This window comes from Argopecten irradians, chromosome 11, assembly GCF_041381155.1.
Source record: "Argopecten irradians isolate NY chromosome 11, Ai_NY, whole genome shotgun sequence".
In the NCBI taxonomy this organism is placed as follows: Eukaryota; Metazoa; Mollusca; class Bivalvia; order Pectinida; family Pectinidae; genus Argopecten; species Argopecten irradians.
Window position 1 is genome coordinate 42,536,047 of NC_091144.1, and position 27,679 is coordinate 42,563,725.

The 27,679-nt window shown below is 35.5% G+C and overlaps 1 protein-coding gene across 3 annotated transcripts in view; it reads left to right on the forward strand.

Annotated features, from left to right (window-relative positions):
* LOC138335609 (uncharacterized) overlaps window positions 1–27,679 on the forward strand; it is a 55,688-nt gene that overhangs the window by 18,320 nt on the left and 9,689 nt on the right. For all 3 annotated transcript variants that reach the window (XM_069284778.1, XM_069284779.1, XM_069284780.1), the window contains 4 exons: window positions 2,529–2,625; window positions 19,547–19,679; window positions 22,300–22,453; window positions 23,420–23,466. In XM_069284778.1, coding sequence (XP_069140879.1) covers window positions 2,529–2,625; window positions 19,547–19,679; window positions 22,300–22,453; window positions 23,420–23,466 — 431 coding nt within the window. The remainder of the gene's footprint in view (window positions 1–2,528; window positions 2,626–19,546; window positions 19,680–22,299; window positions 22,454–23,419; window positions 23,467–27,679) is intronic.

Sequence of the window (27,679 nt, forward strand, 5' to 3'; positions counted from 1 at the left end):
TTGTTGGTTATGGTTGCGGAGTTGGTTAAGCTTTCTGACATATGGATCATAGGTTGGAGATTTTCCCTGGGTACTCAGGCTTTAACCTCCTAAACCTGGCACATCCGTTAACGACCCTGGCTGATTTCAACTTATTAACATTTGGATATTTAAAGGTGATAAAAACAGAAGGGACATGGAAAATGAGATAATACGCTAGAATCATTTGTATGTCCTATCTAAACATATACCATATGTTATATTTCGACTTATTGGGTAGCGTGATTTATCCCCTACATAATGACACATTATTGACGTCATAACCTATAAAATGACGTCAATATATGTAAATGATGATGTCATTAATTTTGAGTACATATATCATGTGGTGTATCATGTTAGGGGTTAAATATAATGTCATTTTTCACGAATGAATAAGTATTACTTTCCTATTCAGTCCACCTTGGAGTAAGGCGACTGTGCATGTATGTAATTTATAGTTTACACATAAAATTAACCGGGGAGTTTTGATATACATACTGGTAATTTTATGTGCAAAATAAGATCGTAGTGAAAATGGACAATTATTGCGGCCCACCTCTTTAGACATACGTTTTGATGAAAAAAATCATCCGTTACAAGCGTACGGAGGCATAAAAAATACACTCAGATTATTTATCTGTTTTGTCTTTTTGCCCCTCATTTTCGTCGACTGAAATGTTCTGCGCATTTAAAAGAAAAAAGGATCCTCCTAAACAGTTTTCATACTTCACTTTAGGGATTCTACTGCATGTAGTTAAAAAAATCTTAGCAAGACAATTTATTCATTATTAAATTTCTTTGTACTTTGAGTTAAACAACAATGTGCCGATTGCGTGAAGCCGGTATGTTCAGATCGAGCAGGGTTGCATAATGATATGACGACATTAACAATATTATCATTATTTAAATGCGGGTAATTTAAAATCGAAAAATTACAATGTTAAAAACGCTTTAAAATTATCAAAATACATCGTAAAACTCATCACAGCCATTGTAAGTAGTAATATTTTTCCTTCTCGAGGAAGACCTTCGGACCCCCAAACACCAAAATATCGCGCCTTCGCCGCTCGCAAAATCATTAAAATACATTGTGAAACTCATATCTCAGCCATTCTAAATCGTAATATGTTTTCCCGGGGTCTCCCCCGAACCCTCAAAACACCACAATGCTCGCCAATGTGGCCAATTTGCGTACTCATTAATTTCATGTTATATTCTACATAGTACATTTGCGTATATGTAGAATACGAATTTTACCGATTTTTTTTTAACTAGACCCCTAAATCGTCTCATAGTGTTCAATAGGCTATCTAGTGTGTCCATATTGATATAAACTAAATAATTTTCAAATCACTGTGGACTGTTCGTATACTTTTAAAATTTACTTAAGGTTGACAGGTTTGTTAATTCTAAAACTGCGCACGCTTAGATAATATATAATGAAGCGGTCTGGTGAATGATTTGTGTTTTATAAGAAATATGTTGTTTCATGGCCCTGTGTTATATTAAGCATGCATATCTTGTCCACGAGTACATGTCATGCATATTTGGTCATTGTATCTAGTACCTGTGTTTTGTCCCGTCTTTTTTATCGGTCGTGCGTGTAGTGTTACTATTGTACATGTTATTCTATTTTCGTACACAGAAAGCCCCGAAATTTTGTCGAATAAATCCGTAAAACTCATTACAGAACTTTAAAAAATAAATAAGCCTAACCCTTTCTGTGCGGTGTTTTGAAGGATTAAGTTCCAAATAGGAAATAGAGGTGTGTAGTACATATATAAGGCGGGATAGGGGCACATTTGTCGCGGTATGATAGGATTTTAGAAAGGGTATAAAAGGTGGCGTGGTCTACTTTATATGCATTATATGTATGTACATGTAGCATGTAGTGTCATTGATGCTTTGGTCCATTTTCTTGCAAACTTATATTTCTTATTGTTGATATAAACTTTAATGTCTATGTTTAGAGTTTTAATTTACAGACAAAAGTCAAGCGTAACCTCCTCGAACCTGAGTAGCCTACACGATGTCAAATGACTTTTGACCTAAAGAAAATAACAGTTTTATAGCCCAGAATATGACGATTAGAATGAGTTAACGATCGTTTTTATTTTATCAGGGTATGTTATAGATTGTATATTATATATACGGATACATGTCCACTTATCAATATAGCAATTACACGTAGCGCGACTGTTTTAAATATCTATAATCGCCAATACCGCAACACTGCCCCATATGAATTTCCCGGCTCTTGTCACAGCTGTTTGTCTCAGATGACGTCACGAATCTAAGGCCACCTGGTGATATCAGGGGCAATAAGTGATGCGATCGTTCTAGACAAGGGTCGTTGTGGACTTCGTTTCAAGCACATTTTATGGAAATTACGTCAAATACAACCTGTATTTTTTGGTTGGAAATCATAAAGTGCACCACAATAAACAAATATCAACACAAAAATAGCATATTTAAAATCTGTTTTTATCACCTTTCATGTGTTCCAGATGGGTGCATGACGATGAAATTCCCTATAAGAATGCTTCCTGCCTCCTCCCTACCAACATGAAGTTTGGTCCATATGACTGCAATACATTTCGAGCTGTAAGTAAGAAAAATTCAGTTCTGATCATAATGTCTATATATTAAAGGTATTAAAACAAAAGTTGTTCATTTAGCCCTAGGTTTGTTGTTCATGATTGACTTGTTAGGTTGCGTCCCTTTGACCATGATTCTTCCAGTAATTAACTCTAGGGCTGGATCAATATATCGATATACCGATATGTATCGGTTTTCAGCAGTGTATCGAATATTGACACGCAAACTTGCTGTGTATCGCTGTATCGTTTTAACAGCTCGCCCTACTGTTTTTGTTATAGAAATACTAGGTAGGAAATTCCAAACAAAATTTATTCTAAAACATCATTCAAGTAAGAGCATTTAAATCAATAGGAAGTGTTAAAGGCATCTGTGTCACCTAGATGGATTAGAAATGCCTTTTCATAACTACCGGGTAAGAATACGAATTGACAGAAATTAATTAACACAGATGATAAACCGAATCAAATGTTTGGTAGCTTTTTTAGCTCACCTGGTCCGAAGGTGCCATACCGTGGCGTCCGGCGTCCGGCGTCTGGCCGTCCGTCAACAATCGACTTCTTCGCCATAACCACTGGTCGGATTTCAACTAAATTTGACTGGTAGCATCCTTAAAGACTACTAACTGAAAATTGTACAAATGATGGGGCTGAACCCCTAGGGGCCTGAGTGGCGGGGCCAAAAGGGGTCAATTTGGCTATTTCCATTTAAACGACTTCTTCTCTGAAACTGAGCATGGGATAGCACCCAAAATGCAATGGTAGCATCCTTATAGGATTGGGATTCAAAATTGTACAAATGATGGTGCTGACCCCCTGGGGGCCTGAGGGGCAGGGTCAAGAGGGGTCAATTTGGCTATTTCCAAATAAACGACTTCTTCTCTGAAAGTAAGCAGGGAATAACACCCATAATGCAATGGTAACATCCTTATAGGTTGGGGATTCGAAATTGTGCAAATGATGGGGCTGATCCCCCAGGGGCCTGAGGGGTTGGGTCAAAAGGGGTCAATTTGGCTATTTCCATATAAACAACTTTTTTTCTGCAACTAAACATGGCATTATGCTCATAATGCAATGGTAGCATCCTTATAGGGTGAGGATTCAAAATTGTTCAAATGATGGGGCTGATCCCCCGGGGGCCTGAAGGGTGGGGTCAAAAGGGGTCAATTTGTCTATTTCCATAAAAACAACTTTTTCTCTGCAACTAAACATGGCATTACGCTCATAATACAATGGTAGCATCCTTATTGGGTGGGGATTTAAAATTGTTCAAATGATGGGGCTGATCCCCCGGGGGCCTGAGGGGTGGGGTCAAAAGGGGTCAATTTGACTATTTCCATATAAACAACTTTTTCTCTGCAACTAAACATGGCATTACGCTCATAATGCAATAGTAACATCCTTATAGGGTGAGGATTCAAAATTGTAAGAATGATAGGACTTACCACCCCTCCCCCCCCCACCCCACCAGGGTCTGAGGGGTGGGGTCAAAAGGGATTAATTTGGCTATTTCCATGTAAAGGATTTCTTCTCTGCAACTAAGCATGGGAGAGCACTCATAATGCAATGGTAGCATCCTTATAGGGTGGGGATTCAAAATTGTACAAATGATGGGACTGATCCCCCCGGGGGCTGCGGGGCGGGGTCGAAATGGATCAATTTTTGCTGTTATCATATAAACACCTTTGTTCTCTGCAACTCAGCATGGAAGAGCACTCATAATGCAATAGTAGTATCCTTATAAGATGGGGATTTAAAATTGTACAAAGTATAGGGCTGACTACCTGGGGCCTTAGACGCAGGGCCAAAAAGGTCAATTAGGCTACTATTTTCATATAAATTACTTCCTCTCTGAACCTTTATATTGGATTGCATATTTGTATGGTATCTATAGCATCATTATATGGTTGTTTTTCAAAATTAAATAAATTTTGGAGTCAATTTTACTAATTTTTCTAATTGTAAGAGTCTTTGTGATAATAAAAAGAAAAAAAGAAAAACAGGTGGGCAATACAAGCCCTCTGGGCCCCTTGTTTTAATAACCGTTTATATGCCTATCAAAACTGATATCTTTTGGTCATGTCATTGAGCACTTTGTACACGAAGATCATATGTGTTACAGGGGTCGATTGGGTTTAAGCACCGCTCTCTTCTTGTTTTCCTTGGAACAGGCACAGGCTTAACTTCCGGTCTCCCTAATCCGGCATTAACAAAATACTGTTGTAACTTCTCAGCCTCAGACATGATGAATAGAATAAACACAAGCACTATATACTTACCATATAAACCTTGGGAAGAAAAAAAAATAATAAAGATATAATGTACTGGAAAACAAACAAAAACAACAACACAAAGTTGAATCTGAAATATAAAGGACAAATTTTCTAGGTAAATAATCACAAGAATAAATGAAAATGCCCAAAATATATCTGAAAATGAAACGAACAATCTCAAATAACTGAAAAAGAAACAAGTTTTGCAAATCTGAAAAAGAAAATAATAAAGTTACCTCCCCTTATTGAAATTAAGAAAATTATCTCCCCTTAGTATCCAACCGAAGAATGACAAAATCTGAATAAGAAAAATTCAACGACAAAATGTTAATATGTATGGATAGTGAATAATATGCAATAATTACTTGACACAATCACAAACGCACTGAACAAATTGTCACAAAAAGTCAGGGGAAAAAAAAAAAAAAAGTCTATGTCTGTGTTAGTACCGCATAATGTTAGTACTGCAATAGAATATAAGAATGCCAAAGAAACTGTGTATTCCAATAGCAAATGAAGCTAAGATCTAATATATATATATATATATATATATATATAGTGTACAATAGCACCTGTCAGAAACAATAGAAATCCCCAAAAAAATAAATGTCTTACTATTACATGTAAAAAAATAATAATTCTAGACAAAAATTGTAGATGAAAAAATAATATCAGAAACCAAATGAATCACAGCAAATGACAAAAAAACATGTATCAGAAAAAAAATATAAATGTTGGTAATCAAGTAACCTGGTAATCGACAATTATTACATGTTATAAACACCGAGAAGTAAACAAGTAATGAATAAACAATTCAAATAAATAAATGACAAATTGCAAATGAGTAGTCTATTAAATAATTATTGATAATATCAGAAATAAATGATTTTAATCTGAATAAATAAACTTCTATAATGTCAATGCAGAAGGATGATCAACGACGAGCTCAAATTTCTCACATGCAGTAAACAAAGTCACTTCCTGCCAGACACGTACATGTGCGATGAAAGGTCAAGGACGGCATAGCACACGTGTGTCCATAGAAAAATAAGAAGACAACTGTCTTAGCAGGCAAATAAAGAAGCAGGCAAATAAAGAATTTATACCGTAATTATCGATGGTAATATCCATTCCAGAGCTCACAGATATGCGACAAATACATCACAACATAAGTGTTGACTGCTCAGTCAATATTCTTCTCATGCCAACCACTCTCTGTTGCCTCGGTTGAAACCGGAAATGGAAGTCTCTCTAATGCACATATGCGCGTAGATCCTGACATCTGTAGATCTGAACCAGTATTCACAAATCCACGTTGGGCGCCATTTGTTACAGGGGTCGATTGGGTTTAAGCATCATGAACCACAAAAGCGTCATTTCCTTTGTTTTTTCTTTATTCTGGTTTAAAAACCCTACAGCAATAAACAATCATCTATCATACATACATACATATAGAACAGACTGATTAACAAGGGACATAACTCGTGCATGCATATTATCAATAAAAGAGCTAATAAAAATATACAATATATACTACAAATCTCGAAGTACCAATAAATATAATTAGTTTGACATTTCAGAATGTTTATACAAATAGATTTATTACATTTAGATAACTGAATATCAACAGATATCAAAAGATAGACAATCACTTATCCTACCGTTCATCGTAAGCTTTACAGCGATAAACGAAAATGATATAAATACTGAATGGATAAAAAATGTACAATAATAACTAATTCCATACTATTCTCTTTAAAATAATAGCAATTACTAAATAATTACTCACCCCACACATCGTGCGGAGGTTTCCAAAATGGGCTATTATTGCTTCTTAACCCGTAATATGGATACCTGGTACAATTATTGTAATAAATACAGACAGTATTGTACATAATTGAATTTAGCAGATGAATGTATATCTAATTCAATCTGTATAACTTATATAGATAATTAATAATCAATTATCTGGATCAAGATATATCTGACTATTTAATACACTCTAAAAATATATTCTTATGTTGTATTGATTACTATTACAGTACAACATTAATATTCAATTTTATACAGAATCATAACTAAACTTATTGTAAAAACTCACCAGATCTTCTTAATTTCCCTGAATATACTCTGCAGGAATAAGTGTGGTGCATATGGCTCAGGCGCCAGAATAGAAGTGGTAGAAATTTAGATGAAGATTAAAAGCATGCAATATAAGTTTAAACTGTCCAATGGTCATGTCTGTCTCAAGTCACCTGACATACCTACTCACATTCCTCTCATACCTATATTCAAGACCATTAAAGGCGCACACTCCATACAAATCTCTACTACTTTAAAGATACACACACCTTAAAATATAACATAACATTTGATGACTTATTTAAACAATTACAAAATATAACCCTGTTACATATGCAAGGCGATGTGTATAGAAGCCATAACTTATAAGTAAATGGAATTGTCCATTAATGTGTCCCGTTATTCATTGTCAATATTTCACCAGATGAACTTTATTCTTGAATAAATGGCATTTAACAAAATTAGGTCACTGTGACCTATTTTTTGACACTAAGTTATATTTTTTCCAAAATGTTTTATTTTTTAACATATAAATGCATTATAATTCATAAAAAATCATTCAGAAATATCATTTGGTTCCAACAAAACTGGACAAAACAGAAAATTGCCCCTCCTGTTTAATGATGCACTTTATGATTTCCAACAAAAAATACAGGTTGTATTTGATGTAACTTTCAATAAGATGTGCTTGAAACGAAGTCCACAACGACCCTTGTCTAGAAAGATTGCATTGCTTATCGCCCCTGATATCACCAGGTGGCCGTAGATTTGTGATGTCATCTGAGACAAACAGCTTTGACAAGAGCCGTGAAATTCAATGGGGCAGTGTTGCAGTATCGGCGATTATGAATATTTAAGACAGTCGCCCTACACGTAGTTGTTATATTGATAAGTGAAAATGTTTCTGTATATAATATACAATTTATAACATACCCTGATATAATAAAAACGATCGTTAACTCATTCTAATCGTCATATTCTGGGCTATAGAATTGTTATGTTCGATAAGTCAAAAACCATTTGACATCGTGTCCTTGTGTGTCAACTTAAGTTCGAGGGGGTTACGCTTGACTTTTGTCTGTAAATTAAAACTTTAAACAAACAAGAAGAAATATAAGTTTACAAGAAATTTAAAATGGACCCAAAAAACAATGAGACTACATGCTACATACATAAAATGCATATTTATAAAAGTAGACCCCGCCACCCTTCATAACATTTCTAAAAAATAACATGTGCAGTTGGACATGGGCAACCGATGAATATTAAAAGACGGGACAAAACACAGATACTAGATACAGTGACCAAATATGCATGACATGTACATTTTAGTTGTGGACAAGATACACATGTAATAGTTCAACTAACACAGGGCCATGAAACAACATATATTTCTTATAAAACACAAATCAGTTACAAGACCGCTTCATTACAATATCTAACTGTACGCAGCTTTGGAGATGACAAACATGACGACCTTAAGTAAATTTTTAAAGTACACGTTCAGTCCACAGAGATTTGAGAAAGGTCAAGATTAATAAAATCTGTTACCTGTAAGTGATCGAGATCGGGTTATCTCAGTCGAGGGCTAAGATTTTGTAACATAATCCCAACCGAGGCGTTAGCCGAGGTTGGGATGTTACAAAATCTTAGCCCGAGACTGAGATAACCCGATCTCGATCACTTACAGGTAATAGATTTTTTTTCTCGCACCTCCCTATATATCTAGTTGTATATAATAAACCCCATCTATATACGTTTAGAGTGCACGAGTATCCCGTCTGGGGCCTCTCGGATCAAAGCCGAACAGCCACATCATCTTCGTTTCGAATTTAGTCCTTCCGCGTAGGAATATAGTTCGGTCATATCAATGGAATAACAAGGATCAAACGGTACATATTATTTTAATAATAATCAAACAACAACCAAACCACACAAAGTAATAGCATCAACAACGAAAAACAGTTTGAATGCATAGTTGTCTTATAGTATTATCTAGGTCGTGTGACGTCACTCACAAACTTGTTTTTCCGGAAATTTACAAATCGTCGTCGGAGTCGGTGATAACTGGACGTCTAAATGTAGCTCCACGATTTGTTGGTGGGTTGATGATTGGATTGTTGTTAATTGTAATGTTAAAAACACCACCATTTATAACACTTCCTGTAAAAACAGACCGTTCTGATGTCTGTTGTGCACATGTGTTTGATTGTCGGTACACGCTTGGGACATGGATTTGACTTCCATCAACGGGATTAGGCCTAACGTTAGACCTAGTGTTACAAAGCATGGATGAAATGTCGTGTTTTTGAGTACTCGTCATCGCCCGGTAATTGTTAAGAGAATTTGGATTTTTGTGGCCGGTTATTTGCACAGCTTGTGTATCCGGGATGTTATTTTCCAGAAGTTTCTGGCAGAGATGTTTCCTGACAGATGTGTTTGTAAGTCTTTTCTCACCTTTTATGTTTGCATTGATTGTCATTGTTTTCATTAGATTTTTTAATTTGTTCTGACCAACAGGGCATCTCGTAAACCATTGGTCATACTTTGTTGGATTTTTTAGTGTACTAGCGGCCAGGTAGAATGGGTGGTCTTTTCCGGAGAAGTCACTGGGCCTTTTTTCTTTGTATGTTTTATATATTTTAACCGGACATCTCTCGGGGTTTTCCAAATTTTCATAAGCTCTTGGTTTCTTTCTAAACAAAGATATGTCTGCCCCCGTCCTGGTCTTTGTCTGTCGTTCATTATATTCCAGGTATTCCCTTTCCAATTCCGGATCATATCCGTGATGGATGTCTCCCCAGCATAGAGCCCTGTGTTCCGCTGCCCCACCCCTCATTCCAAACAACAAAGTGTTGTTAAACCATAACGTGTTTAAAATTGAGTTCGGGGAATTTGCTCCAAGTTCTCCAGCATCGTAGAGCTGATTGATTTCAGCGTCGGAAATCGCATCTGCGGTTTTTGGTTGGTTTCCTAATCCTTGTTTTTTAAGATGTTTTTGTTTGCTTTTTAACGTATTTCTTGTTTTTGAGAAACAAACGGATGTTATCAAACTCTCCCCGTATTTCCTCTGTTTAAGTACCCTTTCAAAGCTTCCTAACATTCCCCTTAGACTTGTTGGTTCGTACTCCGAACCATCTTTTTGTCGGACACTCATGAAAAATTGAGCGAGAAGTTGATCGAGCTCACTATATGGAATGTCTGAGATTTCACGGGTTTCTTCCTGTGTTGATAAAAAATCTCGAAGCAGCTTTACATGCCCAGATGTCTTTCTTTTGGTGTTCGTATTTTCATTTTCTGTTATGAAATCGTCTACATCATCAGGTGTAGTTGCTATGAATCTTGGGTTAAAGGTCTGATTTTTATTTTTTGACAGGCTAGGTGATAGTATTTTAGATTCATTAATCTCGCGATTCATAGGGTATTTAGGTCCACCATAGGTAACATTAAGAGTGTTCGCCCGAGGGGGCAGGCTAGTTGCGCTGGGTAGGGAAGGGAATGTTCCTGGCGATGGAGCTGTGGCTAGTTGATTATGGGTTGGATTGGCAATAGATAGGCCCGGGGGTGGGGGCGACTCACTTGTTGGCTGAGGCGGAGAGTTTTGTGGATTGAACAGTTGAAGAATTTCCTTATCAAATACAACATGGTCATCAAGGCCTTTGATTAACTCGCCGTCAAAGGAGTGAATAACGTAATATGTATATGTTCCTAAAGGTTTTTCAATAGACACAATTTTACCACGTTTTCCATTTTGTCCAACACGTACAGTATCACCAACCCTGAAGTTCATGTTTTTCTTGATCGATCGAGCAGACGATTATCGAACCGAATAATCGATAAGTGATGACGTAATAAAAAATGTGTTGTCATTAAATGATGACGTTTTGTTTTTTGTTGTGCAAACTTTAAATCAGCTGATGATCTGGATTGTGACTTTATTTACCATTATGGAACATTATTGATACAATGTATATGTCGGCAAATTAAATATGACAACATTTTAACAATTTATACAATGTACAGTATTGTATCTACATGTATAACTGTTATGTGTGTACACATATTGCGTTGTGGTTTATGCACTTGTTCACCGATTTCAGAATATAACGTCACTTGCGCGGATGAATACATGAATGAGTTAAAATTCCGCCAAAAATCACGTAAAGGTACCAGACAGATCGGACGAGATAGAAAAATCTAGCACCGGGTATCACGTGAGATTTCCCTGTCCGAGGTGCGAGAAGACCTATTATCATTGTGCACCATCCGTCGTCGTGCGTAAACTTTTCCTTTAAATCACTACTAGTCAAAAAGTTCTTATGGATTTTAACCAAATTTGGCCAGAAACATCCTTTGGGGAAGGGGAACAGATTTTGTATAAATGGTGAATCTGACCCCCTTGGGGCAGGACGGGCGGGGCCCCATAGAAATAGAGGAACATTCTTCTACTCGCTACTTGTCCTAGAGTTCTGCATGGATTGTAACCAAATTTGGCCACAAACATCCTTTGGGGAAGGGGAACAGAGCTTGTATTAATTTTGGCTCTGACCCCTCCTGCTCTAGCTTGCTCCATTAGAAAAGGCAAAAACATTGTAGGGATTAATCTTCCAGAAGTAGATAATGAAAAAATTCAGACAAAAATCAGCATGTTTGCAGATGATTCACAGTTGTTTTTAGGTAACGAAACCTCGTTACCAGTTCTGTTTCAGGTATAAGAAAAATATGAGAAAGCTTCAGGTGCACGGATAAACAAAAAAAAGACAAAGGGTATGTACATAGGCAGCTGGAAGCAAAGACCTCCAAACTTTACCGATATGTCATGGATAAGTGACAGCATAAAAGTTTTAGGAATATTATATAGGGATTGGATTTCGTTTTTATGTTAACCATGCTTGTATGGAGCAATTCCTCTAAGAATATATTCTATGGGGCGCGTTAGCGCCCCATATTGAATATATTCTTAGAGGAATTGCTTCATACAAGCATGGTTAACATAAAAACGAAATCCAATCCCTATATTTACACTCACACGACTTTTTATTTATATTTTATGCAATAAAATCATCATTTGAAAGTGACGTAATTATTCAATAAAAGTCGGTCAAAAGTGGGAGGAGCTTACTCAATTGAACAGCGAATGATGACGCTTCACGTAAGGTAGAATTATTCATCCACGACGACAAAAAAGTTCAATATTTTAGTGTAAAATAAACATGACAAACAAAGTAAATTTCAGAGATAATTTTATTTAATCAGATCAGAACTTTAAATATACATTCAATTTTGCTAAAAGTTAATATATAGCGTAATAACATAAAGAATTTGTACACGCGTCCACATGTGCGAACTCGGTGACCATTATTGTGCAGCGAGACAAAGCTGACGCACGCTTACACACTTTAGTTTGCCGAAGTTGTTAAGACACCGATTTTCAAGTAGCTCAATGTGTTTGAGATGTCGTCTGACTTGACGATATTACATCCTTGGGAGCCATGTGATTATATTATCTACGCTTAGATCCATATCGCCATCCATAGATGAAACAAATTCACTTGTGTTCGATGGATACAATGTATTTGTGGTGATGCGGAATTGTCAACAAGTGGATTATTAGCGGTGCATGTTTTATAATACACATGATTAAATACTCAAAGAACAAAGACAAGAGGATATATTTATAACTGACCTCTATCAGAGGGTCTCACACCCGTCCAACCCAAAGGCTCGATCGTAGGACGAACATAGGCACAGAGGTAATGTTTACATTTGACACCCATCATTTTTAACAAAAATGAAAGCACGTCGCCCCGGTCGGGATATTTTTCCGTTTCTTTATACAATTGTTAATTTAAAAATTGTTTGAATCATATATAAATATAAAACATGTATATATTGTTTACATTTTTCCAAAATTCTATGAAAAACAACAATATACACGTAATGTTGCGTCAAAATGTGAACAAAGCCATGTGTTTCTTTTTTTTAAAAAGTAGTCCTTTTACGTTGCACAGAACATTTCCTTACGCAAGTTCAAAGTTCAATGTTACCATGCAGTTATGGTAAACAAAATCGGCTAGTATTAGCGTATAGTGACCATGCAAGCCTAGCAAGTGTAAATATATGGGTATGGTATCGACACACGGAAAATATGGGATAATAAGATAAAAAAAATGGAGAACATAATTAACACATGGAAACTGAGAAATGGTTGCCATGGAAAAGATATCTCTATCTTACACAGGGGGGTGTAAGACAGCTCACACGCGCTACACAATAACGTGACGTCATCAATACATGCGGCGTGCATTGTTGATGACGTCATCAATATTGACGCATAACGGCGTTCCTGCTATAATGACGCGATGAAAAAGCTGAAAACCAACTGGGATTTTTATCATCTTTTCTACTTAGTATGGGAGAAAAAGAATCTTACATGGGTCTGTCAAGTGGACACGGATATCTCAACCCTCGTGAAAGATTTTGGCCGTCAACCCTCGGCAAGCCTCGGGTTGACAAGCCATAATCTTTCACTCGGGTTGAGATATCCCTGTCCACTTGACAGACCCATGTAAGATTCTATTAATCTACAAAAGAATCAAGGCGGATTAAATATGACTGATTTGGATATAATGATAACAACTAATAGAGTGAAACTTGTATACAAAATAATACGTAGTTAAACCCAGTCCTGGAACATACTAGGAAAGTATTTTTTGCCAAGATATGACAAAATTTATGACATAAAATTTTTCTTGTGTAGATGTAGCAATAAGAGAAGGGCTATCCCTTCAGAATGGAAAACTTTACTGCGAAACAATATTGAAAATGATAATAAATTTCTCCAAATCTCAGATGACCTAATAGTTAAATATAAAAACAGTCTTCATAAAAACAATCTTCTGATTTTAAACAAGCATTTTAATAAGTGTATTAAGTTGATAATTTTTAACAAAGATAATGAAATAAAATCCATCAAAAAATGGAATGAAAAATTCATTTTAAATTGGAATGCAACCTGGCTCTCTTTAAATGATAAAATAATCGATAGAAAAATCAAGGATTTTCAATGAAGACGTTATCATAGAATTTTAACGACCGAGTATAAACTTAAATTAATGCAAAAATCTATGTAATCTATGTAAGAACGAAGAAGAAACACAATATCACCTCTTTAGCAATTGTTTTTTCAATGAATCAATTTGGAACAAAATGGAAAAATTAATTAACGATTCCATTGCAACAAGCAATATTAATGAACAAAACAATATCAATCTATACGAAAAAGAAAGAATTTTCGGAATCTCTAATTATGCGGATCATATAAATAAATGGTGTAATTTTGTAATATTCAACACCAAATGGCAAATTTGGAAAGCAAGGAATCTAAAGAAATTTGAAAGTGAAGAACAAAACGCAGATTCTGTAGTGAATGAGATAAAAAAACAACTGAAAATTAAAGCAAATAATCTACTAACATGTACAAATATTATTAAAAATCCTGTAATCATTGTTTTAAAAGAGGCCTTAGAATTACATCTACATAGGTAGCTAAATATGGTCAATTATTTTATTTTACTTTTTTTTCTGTTAAATTTAAGAAGGTTGTATGTAAAATAATGAAGTGTGTGGTGAAAGTGACAGAAAAAATCTAGGGAACGAAAGAATAATGGATTGTTGAATGACAGAACTCAATGCTATTAAATGAGTGAAAGGGTGAGATTCCAAAATGTGTGATTTTCTGTTAAATTTAAAAACGCTGAATGTTAAATATTGAAGTGTGTGGTGAAATTGACAGAAAAAATCTAGGGAATGAAAGAATAATGGATTGTTGAATGACAGTGCTATTATATGAGCGAAAGGGTGAGATTCTAAAATGTAATATTTATACAAATGTAAATTAACATTGACACAAAATAGTAATTCATAAATTATGAGAGAATGAAATTAGAATGTTGCATATGTATCTGTATTTGCTGATTACTGAATAAAAATATATTTAGAAAAAAAAAATTGTGATCTTTGGAGGGAGACCCCCTGGGGACAAATATTACGATTTAGAATGACTGAAATATGAGCTTCACAATGTATTTTGATGATTTTGCGAGCGCGAAAGGTGCGAGATTTTGATGTTTGGGAGTCCGGTGTTCTCCCATGGGAAGGAAAAAATATTACTAGTTAAAATGGCTGAGATGAGTTTTACAATGTATTTTGATGATTTTAAAGCATTCTTATAACATGGTAATTTTTTTTATTTTAAGTTACCTGCATTTAAAAATTATAATTGTGAATGTCTTCATATCATCATGCAACCTTGCTTTATCTGAACATACCGGCTTCACACCATCGGCACATTGTTGTGTAACTCAAAATAATAATGAATTAATTGTCTTGCTAAGACATATGTGCTAACTAATCTTTTTAGAGACATTTTTTGAACATAGTAGTTCAAGTTATATAAAATACAAAAAGAGACAACAGATTAATTATTGTTTTTTTCTTTTAATCTGTGTGTATTTTTCATGTGTCTGTATGTTTGTAACAGATAATCTTTTTTCATCAAAACATAGGTCTTAAGAGGTGGGTCGCAATAATTGTCCATTTTCACTGTGATCATATTTTGCATATAAAATCAACAGTTTGTATATCAAAACTCCCTGGTTTATGTGTAAACCTTAAATTACATACATGCACAGTCGTATTACTCCAGACTGAATAGGAAAGTATTACTTATTCATTTGTGAAAAATGACGTTATGTTTAACCCCTCACATGATACTCCACGTGATATATGTACTCGACATTAATGACATCATCATTTACATATAGTGACATCATTTTATAGGTTATGATGTCAATAATGTGTCATTATGTGGGGGATATATCACGCTACGGAATAAGACGAAATATAACATATTTTTCTCTGTGTGTATTTCCGTAAGTACTGAGACCTGTGGCTTATGCAAAACAAAATCCACATGCATGTTGACAGTTCCGCAATTGGCACACCGACTTCCGGTTGTCGATTGTCTCAGATGACATCACAACTCATTGGAACTCAAGAGATGTAAGTCAAAGAAAAAATCTTTTGTCAAAAAGATGTGAAGATTGCATTCATTAATTTTACTATTTAGAGATAACAATATAAGCAAATATCAAACTGATATATGTTTAAATAGGATATATAAATGTGTCTAGCCTATTATCTTATTTTTCATGTCTGTTTTGTTTTTATCCCCCTTTAAATGGAGGGTCTGGTCTTCCAGGGGCTTGAGGGGTGGGGCCTAATAGTTAGGGGAAATGCTGCAAATTCTTAAAAATCCTTCCTCTTCTGTAGGAACGAAGAGATTTAGTTCTAATTTGATATGAAGCTTCCTTGGGTGAAGAGGAAGGAATTTTGTATAAACAGTAGATCTGGTGTGCCAGTGGCCTGAGGGGTGGGACATGGTGTGCATTCATATATCTATATTTCTGTTATATTTACTGGCTGACAGGATGACACGACAGCCTAAACCTTTCTATAAAGGCAACCTGTTTATAGTGACAATTTTTCTGTCTCCCCTTCAGTGGTCGTTATAGACAGGTTTCACTATTAGGTCAATAGCAGCCCATCCTCGATTTTCAGGGTTACTTATGATCAATATCATTCATGTCAAGGTGTCTCTATGTTACAGACTTAACCAGTGTGTGAAGAATGATCAATATCATTCATGTCAAGATGTCTCTATGTTACAGACTTTACCAGTGTGTGAAGAATGATCAATATCATTCATGTCAAGGTGTCTCTATGTTACAGACTTTACCAGTGTGTGAAGAATGATCAATATCATTCATGTGAAGATGTCTCTATGTTACAGACTTTACCAGTGTGTGAAGAATGATCAATATCATTCATGTCAAGGTGTCTCTATGTTACAGACTTTACCAGTGTGTGAAGAATGATCAATATCATTCATGTGAAGATGTCTCTATGTTACAGACTTTACCAGTGTGTGAAGAATGATCAATATCATTCATGTGAAGGTGTCTCTATGTTACAGACTTTACCAGTGTGTGAAGAATGATCAATATCACTCATGTCAAGGTGTCTCTATGTTACAGACTTTACCAGTGTGTGAAGAATGATCAATATCATTCATGTGAAGGTGTCTCTATGTTACAGACTTTACCAGTGTGTGATATCATTCATGTGAAGGTGTCTCTATGTTACAGACTTTACCAGTGTGTGATATCATTCATGTCAAGGTGTCTCTATGTTACAGACTTTACCAGTGTGTGATATCATTCATGTGAAGGTGTCTCTATGTTACAGACTTTACCAGTGTGTGATATCATTCATGTGAAGGTGTCTCTATGTTACAGACTTTACCAGTGTGTGAAGAATGATCAATATCATTCATGTCAAGGTGTCTCTATGTTACAGACTTTACCAGTGTGTGAAGAATGATCAATATCATTCATGTCAAGGTGTCTCTATGTTACAGACTTTACCAGTGTGTGATATCATTCATGTGAAGGTGTCTCTATGTTACAGACTTTACCAGTGTGTGATATCATTCATGTCAAGGTGTCTGTATGTTACAGACTTTACCAGTGTGTGATATCATTCATGTCAAGGTGTCTGTATGTTACAGACTTTACCAGTGTGTGATATCATTCATGTCAAGGTGTCTCTATGTTACAGACTTTACCAGTGTGTGATATCATTCATGTCAAGGTGTCTGTATGTTACAGACTTTACCAGTGTGTGATATCATTCATGTCAAGGTGTCTCTATTTTACAGACTTTACCAGTGTGTGATATCATTCATGTGAAGGTGTCTCTATGTTACAGACTTTACCAGTGTGTGATATCATTCATGTCAAGGTGTCTCTATGTTACAGACTTTACCAGTGTGTGATATCATTCATGTGAAGGTGTCTCTATGTTACAGACTTTACCAGTGTGTGAAGAATGATCAATATCATTCATGTGAAGGTGTCTCTACGTTACAGACTTTACCAGTGTGTGAAGAATGATCAATATCATTCATGTCAAGGTGTCTGTATGTTACAGACTTTACCAGTGTGTGAAGAATGATCAATATCATTGATGTCAAGGTGTCTCTATGTTACAGACTTTACCAGTGTGTGAAGAATGATCAATATCATTCATGTCAAGGTGTCTCTATGTTACAGACTTTACCAGTGTGTGAAGAATGATCAATATCATTCATGTGAAGGTGTCTCTATGTTACAGACTTTACCAGTGTGTGAAGAATGATCAATATCATTCATGTGAAGGTGTCTCTATGTTACAGACTTTACCAGTGTGTGAAGAATGATCAATATCATTCATGTCAAGGTGTCTCTATGTTACAGACTTAACCAGTGTGTGAAGAATGATCAATATCATTCATGTCAAGGTGTCTCTATTTTACAGACTTTACCAGTGTGTGATATCATTCATGTGAAGGTGTCTCTATGTTACAGACTTTACCAGTGTGTGAAGAATGATCAATATCATTCATGTGAAGGTGTCTCTATGTTACAGACTTTACCAGTGTGTGAAGAATGATCAATATCATTCATGTCAAGGTGTCTCTATGTTACAGACTTTACCAGTGTGTGATATCATTCATGTCAAGGTGTCTCTATGTTACAGACTTTACCAGTGTGTGATATCATTCATGTCAAGGTGTCTCTATGTTACAGACTTTACCAGTGTGTGAAGAATGATCAATATCATTCATGTGAAGGTGTCTCTATGTTACAGACTTTACCAGTGTGTGATATCATTCATGTCAAGGTGTCTCTATGTTACAGACTTTACCAGTGTGTGAAGAATGATCAATATCATTCATGTCAAGGTGTCTCTATGTTACAGACTTTACCAGTGTGTGAAGAATGATCAATATCATTCATGTCAAGGTGTCTCTATGTTACAGACTTTTCCAGTGTGTGAAGAATGATCAATATCATTCATGTCAAGGTGTCTCTATGTTACAGACTTTACCATTACCAGTGTGTGATATCATTCATGTGAAGGTGTCTCTATGTTACAGACTTTACCAGTGTGTGATATCATTCATGTCAAGGTGTCTCTATGTTACAGACTTTACCAGTGTGTGATATCATTCATGTGAAGGTGTCTCTATGTTACAGACTTTACCAGTGTGTGATATCATTCATGTGAAGGTGTCTCTATGTTACAGACTTTACCAGTGTGTGAAGAATGATCAATATCATTCATGTCAAGGTGTCTCTATGTTACAGACTTTACCAGTGTGTGAAGAATGATCAATATCATTCATGTCAAGGTGTCTCTATGTTACAGACTTTACCAGTGTGTGATATCATTCATGTCAAGGTGTCTCTATGTTACAGACTTTACCAGTGTGTGATATCATTCATGTCAAGGTGTCTCTATGTTACAGACTTTACCAGTGTGTGAAGAATGATCAATATCATTCATGTCAAGGTGTCTCTATGTTACAGACTTTACCAGTGTGTGATATCATTCATGTCAAGGTGTCTCTATGTTACAGACTTTACCAGTGTGTGATATCATTCATGTCAAGGTGTCTCTATGTTACAGACTTTACCAGTGTGTGAAGACTCATTGAGGAAAATCAGTGGCAGTATGATTAGGTACCTTGACCTCCACAATGTGCCAATGACCCCAATCAAAGACCTCATCAACAAGTACTTGGTCCTCCTCAACCTACCAGGTGGGCATCAATTAAACTTTTAGTGATAAGTTAATGATTATTTAGTGACAGTTAGTGATCATAAGTGTCAGTGATCAGTAGTGATCAGTAGTGATCAATAGACAAGTTAGTGGCATTACAATCATTAGAATCGTAGTAATAGTATATTAGTGATATTAGTGACAAGTTAGTGATCAGTTAGTGACAAGTTAGTGATCAGTAAGTGACAAGTTAGTGATCAGTAAGTGACAAGTTAGTGACATCAGTTAGTGATCAGTAGTGACAAGTTAGTGATCAGTTAGTGATCAGTTAGTGATCAGTAAGTGACAAGTTAGTGATCAGTTATCGATCAGTTAGTGACAAGTTAGTGATCAGTTAGTGACAAGTTAGTGATCAGTTAGTGCAGTTAGTGATCAGTTAGTGATCAGTTAGTGACAAGTTAGTGATCAGTTAAGTGACAAGTTAGTGATCAGTTAGTGATCAGTAAGTGACAAGTTAGTGATCAGTTAGTGACAAGTTAGTGATCAGTAAGTGGCAAGTTAGTGATCAGTTATCGATCAGTTAGTGACAAGTTAGTGATCAGTTAGTGACAAGTTAGTGATCAGTAAGTGACAAGTTAGTGATCAGTTATCGATCAGTTAGTGACAAGTTAGTGATCAGTAAGTGACAAGTTAGTGATCAGTAAGTGACAAGTTAGTGATCAGTAAGTGACAAGTTAGTGATCAGTTAGTGACAAGTTAGTGATCAGTTAGTGACAAGTTAGTGATCAGTAAGTGACAAGTTAGTGATCAGTTAATGATCAGTAAGTGACAAGTTAGTGATCAGTAAGTGACAAGTTAGTGATCAGTAAGTGACAAGTTAGTGATCAGTTAGTGACAGTTAGTGATCAGTTATGATCATTAGTGACAAGTTAGTGATCAGTAAGTGACAAGTTAGTGATCAGTTAGTGACAAGTTAGTGATCAGTAAGTGACAAGTTAGTGACAAGTTAGTGATCAGTAAGTGACAAGTTAGTGATCAGTAAGTGACAAGTTAGTGATCAGTAAGTGACAAGTTAGTGATCAGTTAGTGACAAGTTAGTGATCAGTAAGTGACAAGTTAGTGATCAGTTAGTGACAAGTTAGTGATCAGTTAGTGATCAGTTAGTGATCAGTTAATGACAAGTTAGTGATCAGTAAGTGACAAGTTAGTGATCAGTTAGTGACAAGTTAGTGATCAGTTAGTGATCAGTTAGTGACAAGTTAGTGATCAGTTATCGATCAGTTAGTGACAAGTTAGTGATCAGTTAGTGACAAGTTAGTGATCAGTTAGTGACAAGTTAGTGATCAGTTAGTGACAAGTTAGTGATCAGTTAGTGACAAGTTAGTGATCAGTAAGTGACAAGTTAGTGATCAGTAAGTGACAAGTTAGTGATCAGTAAGTGACAAGTTAGTGATCAGTAAGTGACAAGTTAGTGATCAGTAAGTGACAAGTTAGTGATCAGTTAATGAAAAGTTAGTGATCAGTAAGTGACAAGTTAGTGATCAGTTAGTGACAAGTTAGTGATCAGTTAGTGATCAGTTAGTGACAAGTTAGTGATCAGTTATCGATCAGTTAGTGACAAGTTAGTGATCAGTTAGTGACAAGTTAGTGACAAGTTAGTGGTCAGTTATCGATCAGTTAGTGACAAGTTAGTGATCAGTTAGTGACAAGTTAGTGATCAGTTAGTGACAAGTTAGTGATCAGTAAGTGACAAGTTAGTGATCAGTAAGCGACAAGTTAGTGATCAGTTAGTGATCAGTAAGTGACAAGTTAGTGATCAGTTAGTGACAAGTAAGTGATCAATTAGTGACAAGTTAGTGTTCAGTTAGTGACAAGTTAGTGATCAGTTATCAATCAGTTAGTGACAAGTTAGTGATCAGTAAGTGACAAGTTAGTGACAAGTTAATGATCAGTAAGTGACAAGTTAGTGATCAGTAAGTGACAAGTTAGTGATCAGTAAGTGACAAGTTAGTGATCAGTAAGTGACAAGTTAGTGATCAGTAAGTGACAAGTTAGTGATCAGTTAGTGACAAGTTAGTGATCAGTTAGTGACAAGTTAGTGATCAGTTAGTGACAAGTTAGTGATCAGTTAGTGATCAGTTAGTAACAAGTTAGTGATCAGTTAGTGATCAGTTAGTGACAAGTTAGTGATCAGTAAGTGACAAGTTAGTGATCAGTAAGTGACAAGTTAGTGATCAGTTAATGATCAGTAAGTGACAAGTTAGTGATCAGTTAGTGACAAGTTAGTGATCAGTTAGTGACAAATTAGTGACCAGTTAGTGACAAGTTAGTGATCAGTAAGTGACAAGTTAGTGATCAGTTAGTGACAAGTTAGGTGATCAGTTAGTGACAAGTTAGTGATCAGTTAGTGACAAGTTAGTGATCAGTTAGTGACAAGTAAGTGATCAGTTAGTGACAAGTTAGGTGATCAGTTAGTGACAAGTTAGGTGATCAGTTAGTGACAAGTTAGTGATCAGTTAGTGACAAGTTAGTGATCAGTTAGTGACAAGTTAGGTGATCAGTTAGTGATCAGTTAGTGACAAGTTAGTGATCAGTTAGTGACAAGTTAGGTGATCAGTTAGTGACAAGTTAGTGATCACTGTTATCTAACTGACTTATAGGTGACCTCCATGGGTATATACACAAGATTGAGAAACTGATGGAATATGAGAAACGCTATAGGTGCGTGGGCTTGCCTAGTTACGACAGTATCGCCATGGCATTTATAATCACCACCCTGGAGATCCTTATTGGTTTAGACGGATCTACTGAGAGGTATGGAGTCTTAACTTTTCTGACATTGAACATCTCAAAATATTATCTGCTTTATTAATATAAAATGTAGAAACTTGTATATTTATCTTCAATCTCGATTTGTGTTTGTAGTTTGAAAACCTAAAATAATGAGGTTTTGAAATCTTTATTTATTGTTAATTAAAACACACTTATAATTGTTTGATTGGTCCATATACAGTATTACAACATAATGATCATTGATCCCTGTACAGTATTACAACACAATGATCATTGATCCCTGTACAGTATTACAACACAATGATCATTGATCCCTGTACAGTATTACAACACAGTGATCATTGATCCCTGTACAGTATTACAACACAATGGTCATTTCTCCCTGTACAGTATTACAACACAATGATCATTGATCCCCGTACAGTATTACAACACAATGATTATTGATCCCCGTACAGTATTACAACACAATGATCATTGATCCCCGTACAGTATTACAACACAATGATCATTGTTCCCCATACAGTATTACAACTCGGCGATCATTGATCCCCGTACAGTATTACAACACAATGATCATTGATCCCCGTACAGTATTACAACACAATGATCATTGATCCCTGTACCGTATTACAACACAATGATCATTGATCCCTGTACAGTATTACAACACAATGATCATTGATCCCTGTACCGTATTACAACACAATGATCATTGATCCCCGTACAGTATTACAACACAATGATCATTGATCCCTGTACCGTATTACAACACAATGATCATTGATCCCTGTACCGTATTACAACACAATGATCATTGATCCCCGTACAGTATTACAACACAATGATCATTGATCCCCGTACGGTATTACAACACAATGATCATTGATCCCTGTACAGTATTACAACTCAGTGATCATTAGATTCACTTTGACAATTTGCCTTTACAATTATCTTAAAAGGAAGTCGTTTTTGTTTCTTTTGTAGTAAATTATCCAAGATTTCAAAGAAAATAGAAAATCTACTTGAAGGAGGTAAATATTTGTATAGTATTTAAGGGAATCAGCTTAGAAAAAAACAATACCTTGGTATTCTAAAAATGTTGATAATTTTCAATTATTGTTAGCTCAACTGGCCCGTCTGTCCGTACGTCCGTCTGTCCGTCTGTCTGTCCGTCCGTCTGTCAACATTTCCTATAAATCACTACTAGTCCTAAAGTTCTGCATGGATTGTAACCAAATTTGGCTTAAAACATCCTTGAGGGAATGGAAACAAAGTTTATATAAATTTTGACTTCTACCCCATGGGGGCAGGAGGAAAGGGGCCCAATAGGAGAAATAGAGGTAAATCCTTGAAATTGTTGCTTTTCATAGAGTTCTACATGGATTATAACCAAATATGACCAAAATCATCCTTGGGGAAAGGGAATAGATTTTGTTTAAATTTTGGCTCTGACTCCTTGGAGCAGAAAGAGTAAGGCCCAATAGGAGAAATAGAGTTAATCCTAAAAAATCCCTCAGAAAAGAAACAATGATGCTATTTTCAGAACATTACCAGGCAAACTAATTGTGTCCTATATATGATATTCCACTTTAACACCTTCCTGTTCGGGTGTTTTTGATCTGCTAAATAAGTGAGATTAGCACTTTTTTGTATATCTTATATTCCAAACGTTGGCTGCATAGAACCATAAAGTGTTATACATCATTGATTAGTATATCACCTGAATTTCATTTTCCTAAATATAGTTTTCACCTTTGACCTTTATGGTAGTAAAGGTAAAAGGTCAAAGATCACCAAAATCACCTTTTTATTGAAAAAAAAATCACCATTTTGCTTTTCTGAATCATTTACCGGGCGGAACAACAACACAAACTGTAAATTTGAAGATTCAATGTAAACTACAGATAATTCTGAAGATAATCCTATGAGATAGCCCATTAATTACGATCAACAAAGTTTTGGCAAAGAGATTATCGGTGTGACCTTTGAAGAAAATAGCAGCTAAAATGACAATATTGGCAGCAAAATCATGTATTGATTAAGTAAGCAGTTACATATAACATAGTAAAACATTGAATTGATAAAAATATGAGTTACCTACGGTAATTGAAAAATCAAAGTAGTATAAAGATTAAAATACATGTATATAATATTAATATTATTATACATGTACATCGGCAAGACACAAGGGAGGTAATTCATATTCTTGCACACTACTCATTGTTTTGGAGGAAACGTTTGCATTTACTCCCAATTTGTCATGAACTTGGAACATGAAAGATGGTGTAACATCTTCGTCGTAAGACTTTGTTTCCATTCATATTACAGAGATGACATGTTTATTTTTACAAATCGACATAAAATGTATATAGTATGTACATCTATATATTAAAACAGGAGATTACTTTTGGTATTAATTGAGAAGCAGAAGCAATAAAAGTTTTGTTGTAAGAACATTTTAATCCCGTGGGAACGTTGGAGATCTATGGTTACGACCAATTGTTATGTATATGTTTGCATGAGTATACACTTCAACATATATCATAAAATAAGCATTGTCAAAGCATTGCTGAATAGTATGTAGGCTTAATTCATACATGCTACTAGAGTGGATCCAGGAATGACGGTATTTACTGGGGTTTTTAGCCCACATCTGATGATATTGAAATCGCCTTTCGTCCGTGGTCCGCCCGTCCTTCCTTCCGTCCGTCCGTCAGTTAACAATTCTTGTTACCGCTATTTCTCAGAAAGATCTAAGGGATCTTCTTTCAAATTTCATATGTAGGTTTCCCTAGGGCCCTAGCTGTGCATATTGCATTTTGGGACCGAACGGTCAACAAGATGGCCGACCGGCCGCCATCTTGGATTTTGATATCGAAAAGCAGCGAAAAAGATCCCTCTGCCATATGTCAGACATAGACCATTTTTTTTGGGCGGCAAGATCCCTCTAGGATCATTTGTTTCTTTGTAGGAAAGGAAAACATGTGATTAAACAGTACCGACATTCTGATAACCAGTACCTACATATGTATATCGTTAGTTGACATCTTTGTGACCGACAGGTTTCTTATTATTGTGGTAAGAGCGAGATAATGCACGACCAGAACCGTTTCAAACCCGGGACCATCCGAACTCTTGCCGGATGCTCCACTAATTGAGCTGCTTGGCGGTCGGCTATCGATCCGATCCAGAACCGTTACATTAGTATTATCCCCTTCCTTTTCACTCATCGCCCCTCAAAGATTCAACACACTAACCGGGTTTTTTATATTCGCCTTTTTAGATTCCGAGACACTCCAAACACTATCCTGATGCTCTACCAATTCAATTGAGCTATATAAATAATATATATATTTCAAACAGATGAGCCGAAGCTCAGCATAATAGAAAGCCGGAGCAAATGAAAAAAAAATTACTCTTGTGTTATAGATTAAGAGGGAAAACATTCTTTTTTATGCCATGATATATATATGATAAGCAACTAAGTCAGGTTCTGATTTTCTGTACATGTATGAATTTGACTCAAATTCAATTCAAATCACTACATTTACGAATTAATATCAATCAAGTGTTGTATTCATCTAGATCCAAGAGAAAACCGTATGTTTTAGAAAATAGCCGCTGCCCTTTGGTCAGTTCCTTAGAGCTGTGTAACCATTTATAATCACATGTACACATTAAACATTAAATCGTTTTATTTACTGTTAACCGTTTTCATATGAATGTTGTCGATCAATTGTGAGAAGCATTGTTGTAAATGATATCTATAAATAAAAACCAAACTCTTTATATTACATATCAGGCTGTTATTGCAAAAATGATTTGTAATTTGTTTTCTTTTTTTTAAACTATGTAGCAGAGTCATCCATGATATCTCTTTCTCCGACATCTTTTCAGTTTTCATTTGGTTGTGTAAAATAGTGGAAATGACAGATCTGACTTGTAATCAGTATGACTTAATTATATGTTTATGGAGTTATGAACCACAAGACTTCTAGTATATAATCTATATTTTACATATGAACCACAAGACCACAGGGACCTGACAAGAACATTTTAACCAACAGTATACATATATATATTATAGATACTATAATATGTATGTACAGTTGGTTAAACATTTTCGTGCCAGGTCCCTGTGCACAAGACTACATTTTTTGATACTGATTCTGATACTAGAGTCAACATTTTAAAGCAAACAGATTAAGAGAGCATTATAATGTATATGCATATGAACAATGTATTTATACATATAATTATAATGCACTGGTCGTCACTCACAAAAAAAATGCGATTTGATTTTACCGACCAAAACGTGTATTACAAATAGTTCGTATGTCAATCTATTACGAATAGTTCTATATTCATCCTATCCTAAGACTATTTCAAAACGGATCCAGAGCCCCTGTTAATTTGTGCACGAGGTCTACACATGTACATGTACATGTACACGTACGTACAATAGAACTATGGCTATCACGACTTACCCGTCACAACTACGTACATGTACCTGCTACTAGTCCCGCTATTTCACATATTTAAGTAAACAAGTTGAAATCTATCCGTTTCATAAAATGTTTGATGATTGAACTGGTTTCAACGTCGTCTAAACCTAACATTAATTGCTAATGCTTCAAAAATTGATGAGAGTTTATCATGCATCGTTTCTATGGACGCTCAAGGGACAATACTCTAGATTGATTTTTTCTATACATGTACAAAATTTGAAGTACTTTTACAGACGCTTTAGCTTAAGGATTTTTTTTCAGTGGTAATAATTACCTATAATTCCATCAAAAAGGAGTTTCCGAGGCCGCAACGTTGACCGTCCGAGGTCAGTATCACCGTAATCTCACATTTAGCATCCCATAATATGAAGGCGATGATATTTTCAGATTACATAGTGTATTTTGAGTAGTTTCGTTAAATTCTATATCTGTAATCTTCAGCAGCATTATATATATCTATCTATTTGATTTAGATAAACAATCATCCAATGTGCTTCTCCAGGATCATGATCATAACGTTACGATAAACGTAAATGAAACGTAACGTCATAATGTTACACATTTGTAAGTAACGTCGCGAATTTTCGTTTGAGTAGGGTAAAGTAAAATCGCGATAATTTCGTTTCAAGAAAACCAATTTTCAAATCTAAAGCTGATTTGTAAAGGAATTTATCTGTGGCATTAACACACTGTATTTTCATGAAGTTATAATCTTAACTGATATATATTTTCCAGC